Source organism: Lepisosteus platostomus, chromosome 8 (genome assembly GCF_059453375.1).
Source record: "Lepisosteus platostomus isolate fLepPlt1 chromosome 8, fLepPlt1.hap1, whole genome shotgun sequence".
Classification (NCBI taxonomy): domain Eukaryota; kingdom Metazoa; phylum Chordata; class Actinopteri; order Semionotiformes; family Lepisosteidae; genus Lepisosteus; species Lepisosteus platostomus.
Window position 1 is genome coordinate 52745671 of NC_142618.1, and position 24022 is coordinate 52769692.

The following is a 24022-nucleotide window of genomic DNA, read 5'->3' on the forward strand; positions in this document are numbered from 1 at the left end:
ACACTAACTGACACCCCTCTACTGTTCTACGCCTGCCCAACAATTAATTTAGCTGGGGAAATGGTGTGCTGCAGCTTTAAGGGGGTGATTGAATGACGGATGCATTACTGTTGAGCTGCCACAGAGCAGAAGGATAACAAATGACTCAGTCCATTTGGTTATGGCCTTTTTGTCTTTGGCAGGATTTCCACTTCCTTAACAGATCAATGTATTTCTAAATATCGGTTAGGCACTCTGCCACGGCTAGTCTAAAAACACAGTCTGACTTCACTGGAAGACATAGCTGGGGAAGGGATGCAGACGTCTGATAGCTGAAAGGGCAATGTGTTAATTGACTTTCTGGCTAAGGAAGCCCATACAAAGTTAGCGTTCCTTTTCCCATAAAAACCTTAAAAGAAAGAATAAAAAGAAATATCTGGTGGAATACCCCTTGTTGGGCTTTTAAATTGCATTTGGGGTTACTCACCTCAAACCCCTGGCCACTATAAAAAAAAAAAATTCCAATTCCTGCTTGAAGTTAAATCTCTGACAACCTGAATTGACGACATGCTTCGGTGCCAGTGAGACCCATCCTGTATTCCCAGGGGTTTTATTCAAGTTGTGTTCACTGCTTTGTGAATGCTTTTCTTTTGTGTTTATCTTTCTTGCTAAGGACCCATTTCACCAAAGTAACCCCTCCCACATAACACTGAGTCCTAGTCAAACAAACCTATAAAGCGCTGAAGTAAATTAGTCATCGTGACCGGAAGCTTTTCACCTTCAGTTTACTGATCTACAAAGCTGATGCTAATGGTGTTTTTTTACTTTAATCTTTCATTTACAAGAAGCTGTGAGGGGCTAGCGATCTATCCTATTGATTCCTATATTGGCTGCAAATATCTAGCACCACCTGTTGTATAACCACAGTGGACATGTATTTAACCATATCCTCATAAATGGACTGCATTGCTAAAAGAAAAAAGGGCCTTGACAATAACTAGAGCTGTCTGGTAACCTTGTGATAAATGCTTCAGGGGAAAAAAGATTCTGTCCTACATTTAGATTTTTTTACTCATACTCCTTCTTAATAAAAAATCTGTTTATGGCTTTTTAATTTGATCCTTATGCACTGTAGGTAGGTACAGAGCAGTCTATATCAACAGAACATTGTGACTGTGCCAGATTCAGGTCATTTCTGTCTATACAGTACACATGTATACTAGTAAGCTTACGTAATGCATCATTTGACATGGCAATAAATGGCCAAAGATTCTTTATTTCAATTTCAGAATCAAAGTCTGCTGTTGTACAGACTACAGGCTGGTATTGATTGCTCTTGCAGGTAATGCGTTGACACAAGTCATAATTTACTTTCCTGCATTAGTGCACATTAACGTTACCCTGCTGTAAGTAGTACACTTCCTTGTGATGTACAGTAAGGCCTCTTTAGCTTCCTCTCTTACTCGAACAGCACTTTGTGGCTTTTTAGAGGGAGAATCTACTAGCCTAAATATAACCAGCAGACCAAGACTGAAGACGAATTTCACCCTGAGCTATATAGAAATAAATTGGGCTTTTAATAAGCCAATCCATGATGGTTTAGAACCTTGTCATGTAATCAGGTAAATCAGGTTGTCACTGTTTTACCATGTCATTTTAAAATCAGTTGTATTAGAGATCATCATGTACAGGCCTTCTTTAGTGCGCTGTTACTGTATTGTCCTATGGTAGCTGCTCCACTGACTGTATTGCCATTGTTTTCTGTTCCTAAAGTCAGCAGAGTTTTTAACCCTTTCTCCTTCAGTTAGTCGTGATGCTAATTTTGAATGGCAGGAATTTGTTTTTTTTAGAAAAACGTGAACCCATTCCATAATTTTCAATAAATAGAACCATCTCATATGCTGAAATGTGGAACAAAATATGATTACAGTGTACAAGTGGTACTTCATCTCACCTGAAGTTGCCTGAGTTCTGAAAAAAGGGCAAAGCTGGATTTTGGCAGAAGTTAGTGTTGCTAGAGTTTGATTTTGCTCTGTTGCTTTTTTGGCACAATGCATTTAGTAATTTTATTTTAAAACTAATAAGCCAACGTTCTAAAATTAAAATCAGTTTGTGTATTATATCCTGAATACCTATTTTAAGTATTTTTAAAATAATGTATTAAAAGAGGCTAATAAGAACTAATTTGTAAGAGTTTTAGTTGATTTCAATAACTTTTCCTCTGATGGAGCTGATAATTAAATGTCAGTTTATTACTTTGAAATGTGTTGAAACAATAAAATCAATTAGCTGTATAATTTAATGATCCACTCTTAAATGAGTTTTATTGAAAAAAAAAAAAGCACAGAATATGCTTGCTGTTACATTTTTGGACCCTGATTTCTCCGTCACAAGACCATCCAGTATAAAACGATAAAAAACATCTTGGTGAATAATAGGTTTGTGATACGATATCCATTGCTGAGATTGCATTTTCTAATGTTCCTCATGTTTGATGACGTTATTTGAATGAGAACTTCTATTGAATAAAAAGTCTAAATAATAAGTCTAAATTGCTCCCCTGCAAAAGACAACAATGAAACAATCCCCTTTATAAAGGTGCAGTTATTTACAGAGGATTTACTAATGCTTTCATCAACATGGAGCTGGGTAACTGATCCACCAAGCCAGAATTAATATGATGTCATCTGGCAGTCTGCAAGTGTTCCATTCTGTTTATGACAGGAAATGGCACTGTTCCACATGAGGCTGAAGAAGCATTTGTGGTACTTAGGATTTAAGCTTATGCCTTTATAGTAACTTCTCACAAATATGAAGAGCTGTGTCCATGAAGCTCTTTTTAAAAAAATAACTATTTCTCTCAGTAGAATGACAAAAATATAAGATATGCTATAACATTGCCACTGCATAGAAAGCATATGATGTATATAAATGAGGCATGTTTACAGTGAATATCTAAATACAACTCAGCAATTTTACCTCACAAGCCCCACCTTTTTAACATTATTGGTATTTGTGTTCAGAAAGGAAGCCATAACATGTAAATGCAATTTTGAGACCTCAAAATAATTCAATGTGAGCCGAAAATACAATGCACCATCATGCTTTAATATCTGTTGAGGAGATGGGTGTATCTCCTGCTATAAATGGCTGTAGGATTCGACAGTCTCGCATCGCAAAGTCCCCTAATTGCTGGAACTAGATAATTAAAATGTAGCATATTCATTGGATAAAAGTCATATCCCGTAACCGGGTTATCTTATTTTTGATTTTCTGTGATTAAAAGATCTATTGTTTTAAAATGTATGACTTTTCACTTGCAATCTACCTTTGCTGTGAAAGCAAACTACAAATAACGCATCGAATTGTATATACTAATATAATAAAAATGTGCATGCATGAGCAATCGTTAATAGCTTCCTGACTCTGAAGACAAAGGGGTTAATTTTTCTTTTTTCCCCCCTTACTTCACCCATACCAACTCGTACACCCGCCTCCCTCTCTCTCCCTACACGACACGCACAGCCTGACAGGCATACAGACCACCTCTTCCTTAAGTGTCACTGGGTCAGCAACAGACCTTCCCCTAGGAAAAAAAAAAAGAGGTCTCGTTAACCGCACCGTATCAATTTCCCCCGCTGCACGCATGGATAGCTCCTGCAGAATTTACCTACGGCAAGCCCGGTGTGAGATCAGACCGGCTCAAGCTGTTACCAGTCCCTTATCGTTGAACATCCACACCAACAGCCTTCCAGGACGGGTTCCTCGCGTCTCGGCGTGTGACCGACCGGCGTGCCTGCGCCGTGAAAGTTTATCTTGCGTTTATTAAATTCCCAGTTTCCTTGGAAACGCGACCCGGGTGCAAGGACCGGCGATCCGAACGGTGTCGGTTTTCCAGCCAGCTTACTGCAGTCTGTTTGGATATGAACCTGCCAGGAGAGCAACCGTCAAACCACCAGCCCGACTGCACATGGAAGAGTCGGTTTTCCTCCAACTTTGCCGAACTGCTGTAAGGTCATTTGTTGCGCGTCGAGCTCGGTCGGGGTTGCAGCGTTGCCTTCAGATCCGTGGGGCTATGCTGACATTTGCCCGGTGAAGCGTTTTGGTTTTGTTTTTTTTTGGGGGGGGAAGAAAGCCGTTTTATTTTTATTTTATTTATTTACTATGAGCTTAGAGGGAGAGGCGGGTCCGGTCTGCAGGGGTGCTCAAGAAGGACCGCTGGGAGGCGCTGCACAAATTCAGACCAGCAAAGAGGACCACGAGACAAGCGATTTGGAGGGACATCATCGCACCGGCGACACCGTGGGGGACGGAGAAAGCGCAGGTGAGGAATCCGTGGATATAAACCCGGGAGAAGGACAGAGTGGATGCACAGAGGAAGGGCACTCCGTGCACGATGGGGAATACGATCGCGCAGTTAGCCCCGGGAAAGCGGAAGCGCTTCACTCGGACTGCAGCAGCGAGAACTGCAGCCCCACGCCGAGCTGCAGGATTTGCTTCCAAGGAGCCGAGCAGGTACGGTGCCGATTCACATGCTTTTTAAATACGTGGGTGGTTGCGCGTAAAGCCATTAACGCCGTCCGGCCAGGGGTCTTGGATGTTGCGCTGTGCCACACGGCCGGGTTTCAGCACCTTAGACAGCGACTGTTCAGCGCTGCAGCGCCGCAAAGTCTTCTTTTCCTAAACATAAAAAATACTGCCTCGTTAAACCCAACATTTATTAATGTATTTGTAGAAAATTCACGTTCAGATTGGCTTTAAGTGCAACCATGCTGTACGGATTTTACTTGTTTTGTCGTTGTCATCAAGTGGCTGTAGGTGTATTGGGGAGCGAGGCGCTGCAGTTCCTAACATCATTGAGAGGGATTTTTAAAAACAATTTTTAACATCAGTAATTTAAATTTCCCATTCATTGTAGGTCTGGTGCGCGCTTAGACATTCAACTGGACTTTAGCAGTCACTCCTAGTGAATATGTCGTGAAAGGTTAGCCCTATCTAGTGTTGGAAGGAAAAATCCACAATAACCGGAGCCTACAGCGCTGGTGCTAATGATTTAACATCCTTTTCAAGTGATCCAAAGTGTATACATATACATTTAGTATACATCCATAGGGCTAAAACACCAAAATGCGCCAGCAAAGTTAATTCAGCCCGAATGTTACCGTTTAATAAAGAATGCGCGAACACCCTCGAAGATGTCAAAACTTTCAAAGCAACAAATGATAGAGGGATTGGAAAATTGATATAGTTCAGGGATATGGTTTCTTGAACCGTGCAGGGGGCTCTTAGACTCCATGTCAAACAAATTGTAACCGTTATTCCTTTTTTAGAAAAATGTTACAGCTTGAAAACATAACAGTGTATGTCTGTTGTTTGTCAAACCAGTTCATGCAAAGATTAAACCTGAAAATTCTTTTTTATCAGGTCAGTGGTTTCTGCAGTAGCTTATTAGAATTGCACAATACAAGAGTTATTTCTTTAACATTAAGGCAAAATTGTCAAAATGAGTTTTGTAAAAGTTTCGTTTTACACTGAGGTTTTAAGAACAATGAATACACTGCAGAAGGACAAAGGTTAGCACTGTGTTATCTTTTTCTCTTTCCTCAAGGTGTAGGTTAATGGGAAATAGATATGAGATATGATGCAATCGCAAAGTGGATGGTAGCACAGTAGGAGTAGATGAATTATATTTGCTATGAAATAGTAAATGAAATAATCATCAGTCATGTCTTGTCTACATTGCGTCCAAAATATTTGCAGAATACACATTATCTGTAATTCATAAAGCAAATTAATTTGGGGAAAAGGGCCAACAAATTAGACCCAGCATTCTGTTCAAAGTTAATGCCGTTCAACATTGTTTATAACAAATTGTTAAATTGTTATAAAAAAAAGTTTAATCCCGCATTTTTAAAGATGTCAACAGATATAGGATAATGAAAAAAGAAAAAATCAGTCAGAGAAAAAAGGACTTGTGTTATTAGGAAGCAAAACAATAAAACTTGTTTGAACCTGACACTGGATATAAGCTTAATGCAACTGAGATAGTAGGAAATAAAAATGAAAATAATTTATTCCAACTACTCTAACTGTATCAGAAGGGAATTTAAACAATGTGCTTTTATATCCTCTGAAATTTAGAAATACAGCAGTCCATGTTGGGTCATGCACCCATGGGGAAGATTTATACAGTACAAAGCTCATTTGAAAATGTAGCTTAAAAACTATTGCATATATTCTGTTGATACATTACATTATTAATCAATGCATTCATATACCATACAGTATGTACCTGCCATGAATTCAGGAATTTCTAAGGATGCTCATTGCTTTCCATGTGACTGCCACTAAGAGTTAGGCCTAACAGTAATCCTGATCATAGGATTTCAATGATGAAGTACTGTATGAGCAGCTGGCTACATCAGGCTTTGTCTTTTTGCTTAGAAGAAGAATCTGCATAAACCTGACTGAATGTGACAGATGCCAAATAAGCAGAGTGTGTTATTCCTATTGGGGAAAATTATAGTCAGTGAGAGAGAGTTGCTCATTAGCAGATCAGTCTTTCAGTTCTTCTCCCCTTCCTCGCCTCCTGATGGTAATGATTGTTTGATTTCTTCTGGACATTCTGTTTGAGCTCAGAGGAGGCATTTACTGTTGCCTTAGAGGAAAGTGATGAGCACTTCTTCCTTGTGATGGATTGCACATCCAGGAGAGCTGCCAGGCTGTCTCAGAGCATTGACTTCGAGCCCAAGGAGGCGGCATTGCCGAGCTTATTGTTCAAATGAAGTTGGCCCTTATAGCAGCAAAGTGTATCAGATCTAGAACGTACTTGGACTGCAACTAGAAAGATCTAGAAGAAATAGGAAAAGACAACGATTGTATGTTAATCGCACAGCTATGGTGTGATTGACAGCTGGATAAAGTAACATTGCACGATTTCGATATTTTTACTGTAAGAAAAAAGAACAAGCATGCTCATGTAATATATGCACAAAAGAAATGCTGCACTCAGATCTAATAGATTTTCGCAAATATTCTAAAATGGCTTTCAAAGAAAGCCACAGAATAAGTGAATAAAAATACAGATCACAGTAACGTCATCTATAAAGAGTGAAATGTGATACACTGTGAAAATGAAACCCTTACCAAGTTACTTTCTGGCATGGAGTCCCTGAGCACAGACCTGTGTAACAGTGGCTCTGGACAGTCCTCTGTAGAGCGGGCATGCAGTCCTCCTGTGAAGCTGCAGCCAGCTGGTAAAGGCTGGACTAGTCAAAGATGCCTCCTGTTTTTTTCTGAACGAAATATCATTACATTTTTAAGTAAAAAAAACATAAACATTAAACAGAAGGGGGAAAATACCACAGGGGAGTACATAAAAATCAATATAGGGAAGGATATGGGCTAATTGTGTAATCTCATTTTTGAGGACGATGCCTACTTAGTCTCACAGATGTTCTGTGCGGCTTAGTTCAACAGAAAAAAAGATGGCGAGCCCCCTGCGTTGTTACCCTGACACTGTGCCCTTAATCCCATGTGTCTTGTTTTGGCCTGCTGCAAATCTGACACCTGCAAAGAGACTCCAGGACTTTGCCACCACACTGCCATTTCTGATCAGGTTTATGTATATATATTGGTAGCATTTTCTCTCTTTTCGTAAAAATGGTACATGCTACTGAAACAGAGCAACTGATTAGGTTGTTCTGATCAGGACACACCTGATACACCTCATCCTGGCTATGTGAATGCATGCAGATTAATGACTGATGTGCTTTATGGAACATATCTATTGTTTTGCTGGGACTGCAGGTATTACAGATTATAGCATCAGAGGAACAGGTGTGTGAAAACCTAGGTTTTAATTTACTATATTGTAGAACCATTTCTCTTTTCTGTTGACTGCTGCAGCGGATAATGTAGTACTGTATATAATTGAGTGAGATTAAAACTGCTGTGGAAACTGTGCTTGTGAAACTCAGAAGAGTAACTCAGGAAGTTATGCAGTTAAGGTGACATGTAAATGCAAAAGCCAGGTCAGAAATGCCAGTGCAAATGTGCTTATTGTAATGCTGAGCAGTAGGGTTTCCCTCATTCTGCACAAAAGCCGTTGTGTTAAAGAAAATTCTTCCTCACATCTTCATGCTTTCAGATGCCTACTGGTTGGCTTGAACAGTGCCACAGGCAGAATGAAACTCACCATGCGTCTAAATGCATCATTTCTTTCCTCAGTCTGTGAAGGGCAAAACAGCATTTGTTGGCAAGTAAAAGACTCCACCACTCTCTCTGCCACCAACTCAGATGCTGTCTTGTTCTTGAAGGACATCAATTTCGTTTCACAGCTATCAGCATGCTGCCATTGAACATGGAGATATTTTCATGTTGAGCAAGCCAAGTCTTTCTGCTGATGTGCAGATTACTTCTTCCATGAATTTCTGGCGCTGTAGACATTGACGTCCGGAAACAATTATGCAGATAGATCAAATTGACGTAATGGTGCTGAGGTGGCATGATTAGCCATGTTCTTTTTGCCTTTAGCACACGGCCTGTCCCTTACTGAGCCTATTTCCCTGTTTCTCTATTAGACTGCTCTTTGTTGGAGCAGAACATCTTATTCCCTGGGCAATATCTCTGACGGACAGACTTGCTACAAGCATGCTTATAGAAACGAGCTTATTTATTGCTCAAGATGGATGTGTATCTTCTCCTGTTATTTTATTAATTAAAAATGGTTTTAGGCAGGCTTATTTATCCAGGTTCTTAATCAACTAATTTTAGTAACTTTAATTCAAATACCAACCAATGGGTGATTGGCTTTTTTTGTGAAATCACATGACCTGGACCCAGTATTTTATTAGCTCGAGGAAATCTCATCCACCAGTTCTTTTAATAAAACAGGGATTTCATCTTCAACAACATGGCTGGGTACCATGTTCCATATTCCCACAACCCCTTGAGTGAAATAGTACCTACTATTCTCAGTTTTAAATGCAGTTCCACCGAGTTGTCAATGTGTATCAATATACTGTATTTCCTTTAGATTGAAACTCTCTAGTTTTATTGTTAGTGGATGTGATAGGATATGCTGTCTTCTTACCTTGTTTGCAAAGCAGAATTAAAATTAATATTTAAGATTAATCGGGACTCCAGAACACTGCTTAGCAGAAAGATGTCTTGAAAACAGTGATCTATTAAAAGCATGACATGCTGAAAAAAGGAGGTTTACTACAGCTCAATTATGAATTTTCAACACAGAAGCCGCTTTGAACAATATGCATGAAAGATCACCGGCAGAGATAATGAGGAGTAGAAAGTGTTCTTCAATCTAGAATTTAGACTGTAGTTTAGGTAAGTTTATTAAACAAGAATATTCTATAGTCCCACCTAAGGCGGCTGAGGGTACAAAACAGACAAGAGATATGAAGAATTAGACATTGCCGATTCAATACTACTTAATAGCCAGAATTAAGTTTAAAATTAAAAATGGATACTACTTAAAAGCCAAAATTTAAACTCTTTCTTACAATTTTTTAATTCTAAAATGTGTTTACAGGGAGAGTTCAGTTGTTACAGTTTGCCTGAAAGTACAATTTTAATATGTTGGGTAACCACTATGCAGGATGTTAAACTCAGTTACGTCCTGTAGAATAAAGGAGGTGATGTACACTATAACAGATGCTGCGTAAACGAAAAGGGATTACAGAGTAAAAAGATCTTTCGATTATTTTGGTGTAGAAAAGACTGCGAATTCACGCATTTCAGTGCCCCGAGAAATATACTGTATATGACCCTGTACTGTATGTGCAAAAGTTGCTTTTTTGAAGACTTCTAGAGGAATTAATGTTTATACTGGGAATTTAACATCTGAGATTTTATCTGAACAGTAATCTCTTTGGTTGGCGAACACCTGCCGTGGCCATAAACTAGAAATTGTGTTTTTTTTTTTAGTTCTGTTTATGGCCTTCCTGCAAATGCAGTGGATTATGCCATCCTCAATAGAGCACTTGTCTATTGTGCTGACAGATGATTCTCCTCTGCCTGCAGGGGGACCTGCAGAATCCCTGCCGCTGTGATGGGTCGGTGAGGTACACTCACCAGCAGTGTCTTCTGAAATGGATCAGCGAGAGGGGGTCCTGGACCTGCGAACTCTGCTGCTACAGATACCATGTGATAGCAATGAAATGGAAGAAGCCCTGTCAGGTACTGTACTCAGGAGAGACACTGTCTCATTTTCTACACGTACTGTATTCCAGCTGCAGGTCATGAGCATTAAATTTCTCTATGAGCTTAAGGGAGATATAAATTGCTCTTAAAGTGATGGCATATGACTAGGTGATTCATGAGCAGGCTTTCATAAAATTAAAAAAAAGGCATTAAGAAGATATTTTTGTAAACAGGCCCCCAGTGACCAATATTCTTATTAACAAATGGTTCTCATTTTGATTAACTGCATAAAGGTGTATGAACCTTATGCAGTAGGTGGCATTTATCAGTTCATTAAAAGCTGTCCAGCCGAAAGGCACTGGGGTATTTCTCAATGTAATCTTCCTTTGAGAGACAGAGAATCCTTATCTTCAGCTTCTTCTCAATATGCAGCTTAAAGAGGATAAAATATGTATTCGTAATTAAGCGTGCAACTTAAATCTTCGTTAATTAAGAGCACTGACATCTTTAAAAAAGTAAAAAATAGGCTGATGGGAAAGAAATTATTTAAATAATATTCACGATGTGAAGAATCTGACAGCTGTAAAACTTTGAGGTGGAGAAAATGAATCTGCTCATTATTAGCATTATTTTGTGGATTGTCCCTTTAGAGTACTGGCAGTCTTACTGTGCTAGCATACTGTATACAATTCTTGGGGTTGGATGGCCACAACTTTGCCTCTGTCTGTATTTCCCTGGATTGTCCATCAACTGGAAATATATGGACACCATGAATATTTTAATGTTTTAAAACGTTGGTCAAGCTTATGAAGAGAATGGCCCTGTACCATGTTGTGTTTCCATTACATCAGTTTATTTTATTCATAGGCAAAACAATTATGCTTTTTACTTGCCCTTTTTGCTGAAAAGTGGAGGAGATGAGGTATTGTGTTGAACATACAGATGTGATTGGAAAGAATGGGTCTGATTGGTTACTGGCACAGTCCACAGGGGTGATATGCACACTGCAAGTGAGTGTAGTGCTGGGGGTGAGATCCTTCATTAATCAGGGCTAGGGAGACTAAGTCACTGAAGGGCGTGTTCAAAGGAAAAGGCATGCACACTGCAAAGGGACAGCATCGGTCTGGGTTTGATCCATTGGGCTTCTTGAGGCTCCTCAATTCAATTAGTGCAGCAGTTCCCTCAGTTCTCTACTTGAACTGCTGTGCAGTGGAGTTGCTGGATGCCGCATGTCACCCGGCTTGGGACTATACTTCAATGGTGGATGGAGCGACTCTCTTGTATGCGAAAAATACTTTGGGATGAAAAGTATAAATATAAATGCTATATAAGTATATAAATGCTAGAAATTATGCTGTGGAAAAATACTCTTTAAATTTGGTGCATGATTGTCTTTGTTAATCATCATACAGTAACTACTTTACTGGATGGTGAATTCCAGGTGGTTATTTTGTTTATTATAAAGACTGCATATCTTACTACCTGACCACTTGAAGTGTCGATTCTAGCCTCATTCTGAATGGACAGGCACACTGACAGGATGACTTATGTAGCTTTTTGCTCCAGTTCCACACTTGCTCCACTTTTTCTGCCTGCAAATAATTGATTTGGCACACAATCAACTAACATGGATCGCTGGAAATATAATTCAAATCCATCTGACTCATTGTTCTTCTTCCCACTCCTCCGGAGGTTGTCTGCTGGGATTCAGCGCACAATAGAGCTAGACAGGAAAACATTGGCCCACAGCGCACACACGTTATGAATAACATCACGGCACTTAGAGGGGTTTACTCAGTATTTGTCCCTCTTTTCCACATACAGTATGTGGCAGGTTACATTTGAACCTTTCGTATATTATAATTACTTCAACACCAGGAATCTCAATCAGTCTAAAAAATCATGTGCCTTATAAAACTTATATGCTACACACCAGTGTGCTTTGTTTCCCTAAGATAAATATTTCCAGACCAGTTTATAAAGTACTTACTGGTGACCAGTCTTCTGAATTCTGATCTTTCATGTTTTTGGAATTACCAAGAAGAGGTCTGAAGTAAAAAAAAAAATGCTGCACGAATTGATCTTTGCCCATTTGTGCATTTTACAGTGGCAGCCCATCACCATCACGCTGGTGGAAAAAGTACAGATCATTGCTGTGTTCCTGGGCTCTCTTTTCCTGGTGGCCAGTGTCTCCTGGCTTCTGTGGTCAGCCTTCAGCCCCAATGCCATCTGGCAGCGCAGAGACATCCTCTTCCAGATCTGTTATGGGATGTACGGCTTTATGGATTTGGTGTGCATTGGTAAGAGGAGAAACAAGAGCTGAACAATAACACCATCACATATATGGCTTAAAAAAAGTTTTAATTCTGAGTTTGCAGGCAGGTTAGACTTCAACTAGCCTTTAAATTCCCAGTGAACCAAATATAAGAAAATTGATATGAACATGAGATAGATAGCTGGAGATCTAGCTGAGGAGGTGTTTTGCAGGTGCTTGTAATGCTTATTGAGTAAACTCAAACACAATATTTTAGATTGCTTCACTCCTCATTTATGCTTTGTGTATAGCCAGAGTTTGAGTAAGAAACAAAGAAACGCCTAGAAGACAGTGATTTCACCTGCATAATGTATGCAATGCAGACTAGACGTCGTTACAACAACATCAGTCTTTGACTTTTCCTTTTGCATTGAACTCAACTGTTAAGTAACATTTGCAGGTAGCTAAAGCAAGGAAATCCCTCGAACAATTATTAACCAGGGGGGAAAAAAAAGACAAGCTAAAACACTGAAACCAATAAGGGTGAACGAGTTAAAAGTTTAAATCTTTGCGAAGAACAAATAAGAGCAAACACACTGATCTCTTTCAGGTTTGATTATTCATGAAGGGGCGGCAGTGCATAAAGTCTTCAAGCGCTGGCGAGCCGTTAATCTGCACTGGGACGTGCAGAATTACGATAAGACTGCCGATGTCGAGGAGAGCAGCAGTACCGGGGAGTCGTCGGCCAGCCGGACCCTCTGGCTGCCCCTCACCACGTTCCGAGCGAGGGACTCCCTGCACCCCACCCGAATCGGGGCCCACCGCTCTCACTGTGGCTACGCGTTACTGTGGCTGTGTGCCAGGCTGACGACCGAGGAGGACGTCGGCGAAGACAACAGCTCCGGGGAGGTGGTGATAAGAGTGACCTCGGTCTAGAGGTCATCCTCCTTTGATTCCCTTCAACTGTGACTGCCTCCATCAGTGGCCTAACGTGACGTGTAATGGCGTTATCCTGCCAGCGGGTCAAAGCGCTGCCGAGCTGAAGGTTATGTAGCACTTGGAGGTTGTGGTGGGGTGTGAAAGCTAATATGTTTTATAGAAAATTATACTCTTTTTTTATATTGCTACTGAATGTAAAATAAATTTGATAGATAAACAAACATATGTAATATAATTCACAGTACGTTTAAATTGTGTAGCCTCCCAAGTGGGGTCTTATACTTTTTTTAAGTATATGAGCAGAGGTCCTTTGGTTCAACAAAAGTGCAATGAGGATTTAAACTGTGACAGATAGGTCCTAAATAATCCCTTTTGGTGCTTTACATAGTTTAACGATAGTATATTTCAGTCATTTACATTGGGGCAACTTCTTGTTCCTCTGACGTGCTTTGGAGCAAGGTCCACACAATATACAATATTGTGTATCTATTGTACTGTAGGTACACAGAACCAGTAATCTAGTCTCGTGGTCTCAGTTCTTTTATTACAACATGTTCCTCAACAGAAGAGTTCATTTCGAAATTTCATCAGCCTTTCCCAAACCAAGTACAACAAAGACATGTTGCAATGATAGCTGTGTTTGAAATTGTGTCAAAGATTCAAGAGATGAAAGTAGGAGAATGTCAGAGTATGGTTCCCTAATAAAGTAATTGCTTCAACACTGCCAATTCTTTGTTAATCCACACCTAATGTCTTATTCAAAGCTTTACTCTCAAGCATTAACCCTTACAGTACTTGTAAATCCCTTCTTGTGGTTGAAAAAAACATTGATCAAAATAGAACCTAAATTTATTTTGCTGTGTCACAAAAGCTCCAGCCCATAAGTAACAGATAACAGATAAGCTACTAAAATGACCAATTTACTTTAACATTTTTTTTTTGTATGGATCTAGTGCAAATAAACCTGGTTAAAGGTCAGTGTACACTGTTAAAGAGATAAGGAACAGTATTTCCCATTTGGTAAAATGTAAAAAATGTTTCAAAAGTGCCAATGGGATTGTTTTCTCTAAACAGTAACAGCAAAAACATTTCTTCAACAATCAATGATGACATCAATGTTGAAGTAAATCAACAATCAATTCAGCAAGTATATATTTTTTTCCCGTCACTTCACTTACACAATTTTGCTTCAAGTTAAAAAGAAATACTAATCGCTGCCCTTGATGACACTGGAAATAAATGTTTTAATGTGAAAGACTGTTCTTGACATTGACTGTGCAGTGGGTTTGTTCACTGTATTCTAAAAATGTATCAGTTCCTGAGGAAGTGCCTAGCCTGATTATCATTTGAGTAGTGGTATACAGTATAATTCATGTATAACTAGCACTTACGTGTCTTACATTTGTGTCTTTCTCTGAAGTGTTACCAATATTTCGATTATATAGAGGGGGGGTAAAGAAATATCCCAAATTAGCAAATAGAAGCAGTGTTGGGAAAATAATTGTATAATGTATTTTTTTAAATAATACATTACAATTGCAAATTAAGAGCAAGGGAAACTATGACAATATTGGGGGAGAATCATTTTAAAAAGTCAGCAGTTACAGTTAATGTATGTAGTGTGTATATAGTTACTATGTAAAGTAATACATTTCCCCTTAAAAGCAACTTTTCTTACCTTGTTATTAATTTAAAAAACTATTACCTTATACAAATTACTTGCAACTGCAATTTTTAAAAAAGGAATTATCCCCCATGATAGAAGTACTAAAAGGGTTTGGAGCAAAATATAGGATTTAAAAAAATAAAATAAATACAAGCAGAAACACTTTTGAGAAATGTACTTACAATATGTAATTTAACTTTGTCATTTTTCATCTAAATACAATACACATCCATGAGTGGTATGCTGTTGCTTTGTAAGGCAAACCTATAAAAGAAGAAAAATGTCACCACTTTTGATAGAAATTTTGTCTGTAACCCAGGAACTGTTGAACCTATTCCTAAAATTAAATGCATAAAGATGAATCTATGCAAATGATGTTTTTAACAAAAATACTCATTTCTGTGTTGTATTGGTGATATAAACACTTAAAGGCCTCACAAATACATTTGCAACAAAAGCTTAAAGTCATTACTTAATGTAATTACAAATAAGCAGATCTAAGATGCTGTGTTCTTGTCTATTTTCTCACATTCTGAATCACTGTATAATTCATTTATGCAAATCTGCCATCTCTTCGTTAGTATCAACCACCTTCAAAAGAGAAAAGTCTTAGGACTGGAGTCAGTGATGTAATCTGGCTGCATAGTTCAGTATGAACTGTGTGAGAGAAGCATGTTCACCCAAACAGGAGCCTCATAATGTGAGGTACTGCAGCACATGAACAATTTTGAAATTCCTGAAGTAGACTACATACTGTAACAGACGTGCATTTCTTGAAAATGTTTTTAAGGACTTTTTCTGTAAATGCTGCCACCTACATTAACTGGAGATCTTGTTTCTAATTAGTAGTCAAGTTACAAAACAAGTGCGTTCCCTTTCCAAATTGATTCTGGGCCATATTTATCACAGTCTTTCCACCATGCTGAGCTTACTGCACTCCAAATGTTAACTCCACATGTTACAAAAGCAGAAAGAAATATTTATCTGCCTGCAGAACTCTTGAATTAACACCTTAAAAGAGACAAACTTTACTGTGTCGTTTTCTTACTAGGCAGATACAAATTACGACTTAAAAACTGTATGAATGCAGCCCTTTATATCTTATGTTTATCTTCTAGGTTTTACACTGCTGGGGTTTGTACTTAAGGCTCAGGTAAAGCACTGATGTATGCAACAATACTGTACTGTTCGATCACTATCAAAAGTCAGAACTATATTGATCTTTTTTATAACTGTAAATGCTTTTAAGGTAGGAACATCTTGCCTGAGTACAGAGTTCCCCTGCTGCCCTTCCAGTTTAACTACAGTAAAAGAAAACGTGTGCAGTTCTGACTAAAGCAACGATTTGAGTTGTACGTTATAAGGCTATAAACTGGTGCATTTTGTAATCAATTAAATTATTTTAGTGCTTAAAACTGTTCACTATATTATAGAGCTCCACACGCACTTACTGTACACCTTCAAGTTGATTGGATCTTTTTTCAGAAAACAATGTACACAAAGTAGAGCAGAGGACATCATTCCAATCTTAGTAATTTTCTTGTAAAGTAAGCTATATAGTGAAAATAACAGAAGTCTGAGGGGAACTGCTGCTGAAATTTCTCACATTGTGTTTTACAGTTTTTAAACTAACTGTACATTTTTTTTACTTTACAGTTTGTACAATTAAAAAAAACATTCATTGAAGATAAATATGCATTTAATGGCTTGTTAAGGACCTGTTCTTTAACAATATAACACAGATAATACATGTAATAGTCATTGCTGTCATTTACAGTATATTGCTGATGTTACTCTTCTAAAGCAGATGAAACTTTCTTTTCAGTTAAAGAGAGGGAGCTACGTAGTTTCTGAATGATTGCCTCGAATCACAGTTCAGCTAAAATTTCTGTCTAGAAATATACAACCATTGATTATATAAAACTTTAAAACAAATATAGCTTACAAAGTAAGTGTACATATTTTACAAAAAAAGGCACAGGATAAACAATAGATATCCTTAGCTTCTTTGGGGAAAAGGCTGCCAGCAGCCCTCTACTGAAATGTTACCAACAGGGTGAGGAATACAGCACCTTTTCAATCACTACCACATGGAGCACTTGGCTTGCAAATCAGAAGTCTTTCACTTAAATTTGTAAGTGCTCAAGAAAAGAGCTTCTCTCCTCCACTGAGAGAATTAAGCATACAATGTTTAGATAGACAAATAAGGCACTTTTGTAACAGCTACATTGCTGGCAATGTTGGATTCTCACAATTCTTCAGAAATTAGTAAAGCTTTGGAACATAATACATTTTTTAACATTTCTTAGACTTCCACAGACATAACTTTAAGACAGACAATGCAGTGTGTCAGGCACCTTGAAAAATGGTTTCTCCTCTCCATCTGACTGTCAATCTGTGGACATTCTGCTGGCTGAGATACTGTCAAACTAGACTTTCCTGTTATACAAAGAACCGTGTCACACGCAAAACATTAGCCTTTCTTTCCATTTCTTCAGTAATTTGAAGTGGAATAGTGCCATAAAGCCAGCAGCTCACATACTGTAGGTGAGAAATCAAAAGACTTTACAGTTACCCTAGTTTTTTTAATAACATAGGTCTAAATACCTTAGTTCTGTATTAAATTAACTCTGATTAAAAAAGGTATTGCCAGTACGTGTCCAGAAATAGGCTGTGTTTTTGATGCACAGTTTTGCATGAGGCCTGAGGAAGGATAGCAGAAAAGGGGCAGCCACTGCACCAGTTCTCCCCTAGAAAGCAAGGTCAGGCAGGTCAAAGGGCATCTTCATCTGCTGCTGCACTGGCTGCCCTGGCTGCTGACTGATCGGGTCGTGCTGTAGCGCTTCTTCACAATCATGCTGATGTAGGCCTTCATCAGCTTGGCAACATCGACCACCTGCAAGCACACCACAGGACACTGTCAGTGGTCAAAGCGGGCTTCCCCCTGCTCTGAATAGCTTCTTACTTTTACTACACAGTAATGGAACCTGCTGGAGGCTGATGCACCTTTGCCGACTATGAAAGTATATTCAATTGCCTTAATATAACAGGAGAGAAACACAGTATGATCATTCTTAAAATGATTAACAGGCTTGAAGATGTGGATAGCCTACTCTCACCAGGACTCCGGGTGTACTGCTTTATCCTTTTAGAGTTATGGGGTGTAATTGAGAAAGGGAAGCTTGCATTATAAATGTGAGAAGCAATGTCTGTGATGGGAATCTTGCTCATTTAAAGCCCCTTTGACAATCCAACACGATTCCCCCAGTTTTCATACAAGTGGCACTCAAGAGGAAGGTATTCATTTCAACGATGCACAGCGGTAAAATCTGGTTTGCATTGCATCTCAGGATTCACTGGTACCCTTGCAGGACTCGACTCGCAACATGAAATTGCATTTTGAACAATTAAATGTACAACTTGGAAGATCGCAAAAACACTCTTACAGAACAAGCAAAAAAGTCTGAGCTACAGTACAGAGGCGAGTGACTCACGTACCTCGCTAGTTTCGAAAAGAAGCTCTCTGTCCTCCACTGCGATTTTATACATGTTTGGAAGTGGAGCTCCAAAAGATAAGATGTGTTCATACTGGAAGACTTCCAGAGGCCTGGGTTCCCCACGCTTGTACAAAGAGATGGCTTCTGCACTGACTCCCAGCCACAACTCCGATGGAAATCCACCTTCCCTGGACTGGAGAGAAGTAACAGTTCCATTGGTAATAATCACTTAAAGAAGGAAACTAATGCTTACATATACAAAAAACTGAAATTAACACCGCTTGATCAACTCTGAAAACTGCAACATTTATAGAAAACAAGCACTCCTTACATTATTTTACATATAGTTTGACGGGGGAAGAAGTAATCAGTTTGGAGACCAGTAGAAAATAAAAAAGGATGACTGAGGTGATTTCTGAAAAAAAGCACCTTTGTTGTCTTGTTTTCTTGGTGACATCAGCTGTCATGATATATCAGCTCTCTTTACAGAGACAATCTAAAATTTGAGTGTAATACCCTGCATTACACACATATACACTCATACCCTATACCTAGGTAAATTTAAATAAGTTTCATTTAAGTTTTAAATAAGCAATAAAATGTAACAGGATGTTGGTAATACTAGAATAACTGCCTGATCAGCAATATTGTATCGCTAAAAATTCATTACTACGACATAATTCATCTAAAATGAAATACAACTTAATTTTATTTATCATTTCACTGTTGGCAAAAAGTACCAAAAATCAAATGACAAACTGATGCAATAATAATTAAGTAACTGATTTATTTAGCTTTCCTGGGAAATATATATGGCTTGTTAAAATTGAATGGGCAGTTGCAAAGACGTGACACATTGTTCTGTTGGTGGCACTGATTTCTCAGCAGCGTGACCTATTTAAAATTCTCGAAATTTAAGTAGCTGTGATATTCATGTATTACAACTGTCAGTGGCTCGGAATTAGTTTTACCTGTGGTGACACTAATTATGCAATAGTTCAGTAACATCATTAGCCACACAGTAGGGAGATATTTCTTGTTATGTTTAATACTGAACAGCAGTTTCTTAATAATTGTTTTCAATTTGCATTATTGCTTGCAGTGCCATGATGCCTTTCATTCCACAAGATCGCAGAGTGGACCCCAATTAGGAAGAGACCTACTCCACTCTCCACTGAAGTGTGGCCACTCAACACCAGCAGACGCACCGCAGAGCAGGTCAGGCAGAGGAGTGAGGGATTATTTCACGAGCTGCGTTAGCTGCCAGATTGTGCAAAGCCAGAGTGGAAATCAGCCAGCACACTGGGGTTTACACCTCTGCTCTGCTGAAAAGTGCCATGGCATCTTTACTGACCAGGTCGTCTGAATCTCGGTTTGACAGCTCATCCGTGGGACAGCATCTCCTACAGCACGGTGTCCCTGATCTCCAGATGGATAAACGTGTTTCCTTCACTAACTGCTGAGAGTTGCTCGCGCACATTTTCTGTATCGGGTGCGGTGGGGAACCAACAGTGGGGAAAAGCTCGCTCCACCCAGCTGGGTGGTTCTGTTGCGTATTTTTCACAGTGGCCCATGCGCTTTATTTCAATGCACCTCTTAAGTGTGTTCAGCTCTTCTGCTATTTTGACGTCTGTCAATTACATTTCAAATACTTTCACATGTTACATCACTTTCATTCCTTTGATATTCACGTTTTTATCATTGCAATTTCTAAGGCAGAAGTGAGAGTCCCGTCAGCCATTGATGAGTGGACCACGGATCGCAGGAAGCTAACCCTCTGTTTCCCGTATTCTCAAGTACTGACCTACCGTCTTCTTGAAGAATGTGGGGGCTGGCAGGAATGTAACCCCCATAGCCGGCGGGTGAAACCTGAATTGATAATTGTCGACGGGGGTTGGGGGGGGGGGCACGCTTACCTCCACCTCAAACAGAGTGGATCCATAACCGGGCCACTCCTTCACCAGGGCCATGTACTTCACCATGGCTTGCTCCTGGGTCATGGACTGGAGCTTCTTCCACTTCTCGAGGACGTTGGTGCGGGCCGCGACGATCTCCTCCTTCACCCACATCTCCAGCATCTGCTCCTCCTCCAGCCTCTGCCTGCTGACCGAGCCGCTGCGGAAACTCCTGCGCAGGGTGCCCTCCAGGAAGCTGGCCCGCTTCTTCTCGGCCCGCTCGGCCGCCGGGGCGAAGGTCTTGGTGGACTGGTGGATGCGCGCCCGCAGCCGGCTCATGGGGTAGACCTGCTCCATCTCGGGGACGGAGGCCTGCGCGTTGAAATCCCCCAGCAGGTACTGCAGCCGCAGGGCCGCCAGGAACTGGAGGGTCTCCTCGGGGGCCGGGTAGTGGCCTCGAATGACCGCTTCGTGGGCCTGCGAGATGACAGGCAGGGAAAAACAGTTCTTTCAGGGAGACGCACGTATGCATTGCATGGCTCGGAAAAAAGACACATGGGTAGGGAAGATATGGTTCTCACATACATTCAGAAACAGCTACCTGAGATTCGATCTGGTGACCTGGGCAGTATGGGATAAGGCATTTCCCATAGGGGTTTTCACTATCTGAAGACCCATCAGACAAATTTACTCATCATCCTAACCACTCTTCTCCATTACAGACTTAACTGTACCAGAATGATGGAGAAAAAAACCTTTAGGTGCTATCAGATCACATGCAGGACCCATATCTAAAACACCATCTCAGACTCCAAGTGCTCAAGATACATCGAGATCCATTGAGCATCAGACCCACTGAATGACTGTAGGTCTGGCTGCATTGAACATTAGAAATTTTATACTGTACATCTGTACCTCTAGGTAACATCATCTTTTATGTTTTATTTTTATTGTTCATTCTTGCAAAACAAGGCACAGTTTTGTTATGGTAAAGATAGAGTCAGTTCATTGTTTATTGTAACTAAAGAGTGGGTGGAATGGTGGCATGGGGTGCTGTCTGCATGGAGTTTCAATGTTCACACTGTATTTGTGTGGGTCTATTCCCACAGTCCGAAGACATACTGGCGGGTTAATTGGCTTCTGGGAGTGTGAGTGTGTGTGTTTGTGTGTGCCCTGCGATGGACTGGCGTCCTGTCCAGGGTGTACCCGTTGCTTGCTAGGATAGGCTCCGGTTCCACAGTGACCCAGAATTGGATGAACCAGTTAAGAAAATGGCTGGATGGGATGTAACAAAAGAGTTTATACAAAACGTTTTTATTAACTTCACATGAACTGACTGTAAAACCAACATTTCATTATTTTGCATTCATTTTTTTTATTTTCTAGATGTTTGGTTTTCCAAAAGTGGAAGAAATAAAGGCCTCCATAGTAAAAAAAAAAAAGGCAGTAATTTGGCTTTGTGAAATGTCTCTTTTAACTAAGTTCTTTTCTTACCTGTTCAAACATGAATGCAAATTCCACACTGTCTTTAGGCACATTATCCGTATCCAAGAAACAGTAGAGTTTGAAATAAAATTTCCAACCCTTGTTACTTTCTTCCTGGCTTCCTGAAAGCCTAAAACACAGAATCCACATATAAATAACTGAATATATTTTTGCAATGTCATTCTGTACGTTATAAGGCAGAGGTAATATGCAATGCAACTTCCTTTCAATCAAAATATATCAAGGCAATAAATAATCTGAAAAAGTTAATTTTTTTTTTCATTTTCAACACAGCTGACAAAGCTAAAGGAGCAGTCAGCGGGCAAATGAAAATACAACTAAAGAAAATGAAATGTGACATCAAACTAGTAAAATCTCCTCTGTGTTAGGAAAGCAGATGGCTGAGAGTATGAACATGGAATAGCACTTTGTATTGTGATACTGAGACATAATAAAATAAGGATTGTCTCAGTTAATATCTTTTGAAGTTACAGTTTTTCCACATACAGTATATAGTATGTTTTGGGTGCTCTGTGGCACGTATATCTTTTGTATAAACATGCAGTGTATCTTATATACAATCAAGCATTCCAACTGTAAAGGAAACCATTGAGAAGGGAAAAAATGATGTTGTATGCATCTATTAAAGGGGGAATTGGAATTAGGCTATATACTGTAGACGAAACCTGAAAATAAAAATCATTAACCTTAAGAAATGCAATAGCCTTAAATACTGCAGTCTACCAAATGGGGCTCATTACTGACTAAAAAAAATATTTCTGGATAAAAATACGTCTGAATCAATAGGATTATTTCAGATCGACCACATGTATCTCACTTTAATAATGCCTTAAAAAGTTCTTGAGATTATTTTTGATGAGATAAAATTACTTTCCAAGGTAGAAAGCTAGCATTTACTATTTCACCATAAACCACATATATGAGCTGACAACTTCTCGCGCACAATCTAAAGTATATTTACTTTTCAAATTTGGATAGGACATCGGCAACAACAGTCCTGCTCTCAATGGCCTTGTCGATAGTGGCATTGTGCTCAAACAGAGCAAACATGTTCCTGCTGTCTTCCATCGCCAAACCGCGGATAAGCTTCTCCACCACCTGCCAGGGAGAATCGTGTTATGAAGCAGAAAGCAAACTTTTTCAAACACAACACTCTCATTATAGCTGCACTTTCACAGAGGTGATTAATTCTGAAGGCAGAAGTCACACATTGATTGTGGCAGAATGATCGCAGAGAGAAAGCTGCTCAGACAGAATTTCAATCTGCAGGAATATTTTTCTCTTAGAAAAGCAACGCACCTTTTTTTTATTTCAAACTAATCTGTCTTCTAATACTGACACTAATCCCCCAGCTGTCCTTTATCCCATCCAAACCAGTTACCAGCAATTTTTTTTTCTAAAGCAAAAAAGAAAAAAAACCTCTAAAAATCTCTTGCCCTTAAATTTTATCTGAAACCACAATTCTTCATCCATTCATGCGTTTCTGTCTCTGTTTATTTCTTTGTATAGAATTCAACATCTAAAAAAATAGACAGAACAGGCATCTACTGTACATAAAATCAACATTACTGTTAATTTGAGGATTACCTGCTATACTCCTAATATTTCCCGCTAATGAACATACAAAAAAAATCCTTTTATTTTCTCAGGTATGATATGGATTGAGAAGAAAATGATCAAAGCACCCTATATCCACATGTCAGAGATGCCTCCTTTTCCACCAGTCTCTGTTTCCAGGTTATCCAGCAAGCTGATATTTCCATTAATCACTTAATACCTCTGAAGTGCATTTCACCAGGAGAATTTTGAATGCCAGGTAGAGAAGCTGTTCAATTTTTCTTCAAGTTACTAAGAATACATTACCCATTTTGTAAGGCAAGGAATCAAATTAAGTTTTTTTTTCCCCCCCTGAATCAGAGTATTCCTTTTTTAAGAGATATATTAAAATGAAAAAAAAAGACTCATGAAAAGATGGATGGGAAAAGGTGCTTTGGGTGAGAAAAGGTGCAGACACGCTAGTAAATGCCAGAAAAAGTACAAATCACCAACAAAAGTGACATCAAGTGTCCTCTTTGGTCTGAGGTTGTACACACAAACAGAGCCAGACTGTTAGGAGAGGCCTGCA

General features: G+C 39.4%; 2 protein-coding genes across 5 annotated transcripts in view; one reads left to right on the forward strand and one right to left on the reverse strand.

Moving 5' to 3' along the window:
* The first annotated feature begins 3530 nt into the window (after positions 1–3530).
* marchf11 (membrane-associated ring finger (C3HC4) 11) lies at positions 3531–15361 on the forward strand. The gene is made up of 4 exons (XM_088643919.1): positions 3531–4494; positions 10021–10176; positions 12248–12440; positions 13005–15361. Exons 1-4 carry the CDS (start codon positions 4144–4146, stop codon positions 13328–13330), a joined length of 1026 nt encoding a protein of 341 aa, XP_088500045.1. The 5' UTR covers positions 3531–4143; the 3' UTR covers positions 13331–15361.
* A 1319-nt stretch (positions 15362–16680) lies between these two features.
* myo10 (myosin X) overlaps positions 16681–24022 on the reverse strand; it is a 137072-nt gene continuing 129730 nt past the window's right edge. For all 4 annotated transcript variants that reach the window (XM_088643911.1, XM_088643910.1, XM_088643909.1 and 1 more), the window contains 5 exons: positions 22859–22995; positions 21886–22006; positions 20413–20868; positions 18498–18689; positions 16681–17895 (listed from right to left, as the gene is read on the reverse strand). In XM_088643911.1, the coding sequence (XP_088500037.1) occupies positions 17785–17895; positions 18498–18689; positions 20413–20868; positions 21886–22006; positions 22859–22995 (1017 nt within the window). In that variant the 3' untranslated portion in view covers positions 16681–17784. The remainder of the gene's footprint in view (positions 17896–18497; positions 18690–20412; positions 20869–21885; positions 22007–22858; positions 22996–24022) is intronic.

Coding starts and splice junctions, on each gene's coding strand:
- marchf11 (XM_088643919.1), top strand. CDS start 4,144: ATGAGCTTAGAGGGAGAGGCGGGTCCGGTCTGCAGGGGTGCTCAAGAA. Junction 4,495..10,020: donor GCTTCCAAGGAGCCGAGCAG/GTACGGTGCCGA, acceptor CTCTGCCTGCAG/GGGGACCTGCAGAATCCCTG. Junction 10,177..12,247: donor AATGGAAGAAGCCCTGTCAG/GTACTGTACTCA, acceptor TGCATTTTACAG/TGGCAGCCCATCACCATCAC.